The sequence below is a fragment of the Arachis ipaensis genome, chromosome B6, assembly GCF_059453495.1.
Source record: "Arachis ipaensis isolate K30076 ecotype BB chromosome B6, ASM5945349v1, whole genome shotgun sequence".
Taxonomy (NCBI): domain Eukaryota; kingdom Viridiplantae; phylum Streptophyta; class Magnoliopsida; order Fabales; family Fabaceae; genus Arachis; species Arachis ipaensis.
Window position 1 is genome coordinate 30,583,693 of NC_142441.1, and position 4,118 is coordinate 30,587,810.

At 28.9% G+C, this 4,118-nt stretch overlaps 1 protein-coding gene across 1 annotated transcript; it reads right to left on the reverse strand.

The window, feature by feature from the left end:
* Positions 1-1,959: 1,959 nt before the first annotated feature.
* LOC107646859 (uncharacterized) lies at positions 1,960-3,540 on the reverse strand. The gene is made up of 2 exons (XM_016351005.2): positions 3,083-3,540; positions 1,960-1,975 (listed from the first exon to the last, which is right to left on the reverse strand). Exons 1-2 carry the CDS (start codon positions 3,538-3,540, stop codon positions 1,960-1,962), a joined length of 474 nt encoding a protein of 157 aa, XP_016206491.2.
* Between the last annotated feature and the right edge of the window lie 578 nt (positions 3,541-4,118).

Genomic DNA, 4,118 nt, shown 5'->3' on the forward strand with positions numbered 1-4,118 from the left:
CGTACAAAAGTTTGATAGGATTTTTTTTATAAGAAAATTATTTTATGTGTATCTAGTTGTACATTATGTTATAAAAAATAACTATATGTTTTATTTACCGATATATAATGATTTAAAATAATAAATGTGATTGATTATAGTGAAAATTAAACTCAATTTGAGATTTATAATTTATTAGTTCAAATAAAGAAAGCGTTGTATCTCCTATGCCTAGTCATAGAAACAACAACTAATTGTGTCATAAGGTTTTATTTTATGAATTTAATTTTTATGTATGGTATAAAATAATTTATACATATATTTAATTATATATTATATTATTATATTATTAAAAATAATTAAATTTTTAATATATTATTTAAAAGTAGTGATGAAAACGTATGAATTTAATTGTAAAACCTTATAAAATTTTGGTATATTAAAATGAAAATTTAATTTATTTTATAATTTTTTAAAGAAAAAGTATAAAAAAAACTCATTTTAGAGTAGTTAATATTTAAAATTTAGAATTTAAAAAGTAATTAATTATAGAGTTGTTGACTAAAAAAAAAAGTTAACTTTTAATCAAACTCTGTTTTTCCAAAAAAAGGTTCAAAATGTCGTTATCTTTTTAACACTGCATTCTAATTGTCTTTTTCTTTGTTATGCTTTGTTTTTTTTTAAATATTATTTCTTGTTTTTTTAACGGCCCTAAGAGTTCGGAAGGTATTAGAAGAAGAAGCATGTCCCCTGCTATGCCATGTATATATGGCTGTTAGAAATGCTGAGATACGAAAAAGAATTGACGTCGCAATTACCAAAGATACCGCTATTATTGTAACATATTTGATTTCATTTGAAAAAGTAGCATCTCAAATGAGATTCTAACACTAACAGTCTGATTTGTGCATTTGTTTTTTTGTTTTATTTTTTCCTGTCAACACTCAAATTAGTCTAAAAATAATAAAATAAAATTTTATGCCCTTATTTCTTCCGTGAATTTTTCAACTGACTCAATGGAGAAAGATAAGTAAGTAACTAAAATAAAGAGAAGGGAGTTTCTTTTACAATGACACCTGCAATAATTGACACAACATTTTTTTTAACAGCAACATTCTTCAACGACGATTTTTTTTAAATGATCACATGTCTTAAACGATTCTTATTAAAAAAAGTTGAATAATTGATAGTCTAAGATTTAGTGGAGTACTCGGACCTCAAATTTTTTATTTTTTTAACACAATTCGGACAGTTTGATTTTTGTACTCCTCATAGATTGGACTGTTTGATTTCTGTACTCTTACCAATTGAACGATTTGATTTCTGTATTTTTACAAATCAGAGGATCTAATTTTTTAAACGGTTCCCTATTTAAAAATAATACCCCAATAATCCATATTTTAAAAAAATATCATTGTAATTTCAATATAAAGATAAAAAGTTCGTTGTATGAAGGTTATTTTATCATTGCTTATTTTAAGGAAAATTATTTAAATAAGATAATTAAAACTTAAAATTATTAAATGAAGAATGTTAAGGGTCAGCAATTTTTGTGATTTGTAGTCATCAAATAGTCATCAATGATGATTTTAATGGTGTGAGATTGATGTGAGATTTCATCCAATAATTTATTTTTCTTTGCTAGTTATATACTAGCCAAAATTTAACAAAGTTACTGACCCCTAATCTTTTCCTTATTAAATTACAATTTTTTTAAGTTGAAAACGTAATTACATTTTTTTTATATCTATACAAACCATTAGTGTTAGCAACGATTTTTTTATATCTATACAAACCATTATTATTAGCAGCGGATTTAAAATTAAATTGATAATTTTTTATATCTATACAAACGATTTTTTCTGATCATTGTCCTGCAGAATCATCGAAATCATTATTTTTTTTATCATAATCTTGTATACAATATATTTTTTTTATCATAATCTTGTGTACAATATACAATAACTCAGCACCAATGAGTCAATCATAGATCGAGCTGCAAATAATAAAATGAAATAAAATGAAAATGAAATAAAATGAAGATAAAAAATGAGAAAGAATAGTTGAAAAATAAAATAAAAATGACCTTTCATATAAAAAAGATGAGAAAGATAAAAAAAATAGTTGATAAATAGTATATGTATAAAAATAAGATGAAAAAAAAATAGTTAAAAAAATAAATTTTACTATCAATTCTCAACCATAAAAATTAAAAACAAAAGCTACAAAATATGCTACAAAATAAACGTACGTTTACACTACTGCACTTAAACCGGCTGATAACTGTTTATGTTGATTTTGAATCCACTAGTAGTTATTTTGATAATTTTGGGTGCTAATAATTATTTTATTTGAGTAACTCCTCATTTTTATATGATTGCATTAACTTTGAGAAAAAATTTGAAAAAAAAAATAGAGCCGAAAATTATTAAAAACTTTTCAGCAACTCCTCAATCACGTACACGTATATCAGCTTCCGATGGCGCATTTGCGTGGTAAGGGGCCGACTGAGAGGAAATAAAAGTGGAATAAAAAATAAATAAATAAATCCTGTTTATTAAAAAATATAGAAATAGCAATACACAGTACACACCCCGCAGAAATCGGAACGTCCACATGACTGTTAGTTAATTATTGGAGAAAAATCAGAACGTGGAGATTAGACGAAGGGGAAGAAAATCATCACACTATTCAGTTAATTCCATTTGAAGTACTTTGACTTACAAAGTAAGACCGTGCAATGGTATAAACTGAGTTATTGATCTCTCTTCATCATAAATATACAATAAAAATAAATAAATTAAACCACCATAAAGATAACGAGAAAACAACGAATGTGCCATTATAATAGCGCCAACAGAGTAGACGAAGAAGTACAAAATTGACAAATATACGAATTCAAATTATTGTCTTACGATGAGTTTAATTTGTACAAACTAAACCCTAAAATTAGAAATGCGAAGCAAAATGGCTAGCTACATGAGAAGTTGAGAACCTGACTAACATTAGAAAATAAAAAAAGGTCTAAACTTTTCTAAAAAGATCAAAAGGTCCCTGTGGCTTCAATTGTTTGCATAAACCCAAATAAATATAATAAACTAACCGATCTTTGGCTCCAGTTAAGTGAATATCTGCATGCTTGCAGAAATACTTCAATTGCGGAAGCTTACAACACCCAATCATTTGTCCCAAAAACAAAAACAACCAATTGATATTCCTCTTCTTTGCGGCGATCACCGGAACCGCCGTATTCTTTCCGTTGCAGAACTCACAGTTTGGAAGAACCGGAGCCATCCAAGAACTCGGTGCCCGGTCGTGCGTGTCCCGGTTTTTCTTGATAACGAACCGCGCAACTTCGCGAAACTTCCCTTCCAGATCGAAATCCATTTCGTATTGCTTCTGACACGATCTGCATTTAACGGTTCCGGAGATTGAGCTAATTTTGTTTGCCAGTAAGTGTTCAAGAGTATGAACTGTGGCGAGTTTGGTTGTGGCCCATGGGAATGGCGGTGGATCTATGGTCTTTGTTTTGGCGGTGGCTTTTTTCGTTCGTCTGGTCATCGCCGCCGGCAACATAAGTGGCTGAGCGGGTTTTTGGTCTTCTTGTGATGAGTGCGTGGGTGTGGGCGTGGGTGGTGAAGGGAGGGAGAGAGAGAGGGTTAGCCATTGGTCATTATTGATTGTACCGTCGTCCATGGCTGAATTGAAAACAAAAAAATGGTAGGTAACTTTGTGTTTTTTATTAGGTTTTTGGGATTTGAATTTTAAGTTGAAAGGGTGAATTTGGTTCTGAACTCTGAGATATGTGAAACTAATAAAGGGAGGCTATGCAATGAATGTTTGTCGATAAGCCGTTATATGAGAGAGAAATCATATCCAAAATCACGTTGCCACCTCATATAATAAAAATACTGTCATTTTTTATAATTAAATTTGTCTAAATAGAATAAAAATTAATCTTATTAGTCAAATTATGTAAATATTGTCTTATCCAACGCTTTTTAGTATGAACATGCCTTTCTTTTTAGAATAGTGGCGTGTAATTTGACATTCTAAATTGGTGGAAAGTGAATTTTACTAAATATATAATTTTTGGGCAAATTGCAAGAGACGTCTAGCCATGCCAATTTTCATAGTTA

Bases quoted from the DNA above. Each gene is read 5' to 3' on its own strand.
- LOC107646859 (XM_016351005.2), bottom strand. From the start codon at position 3,540: ATGACCAGACGAACGAAAAAAGCCACCGCCAAAACAAAGACCATAGAT.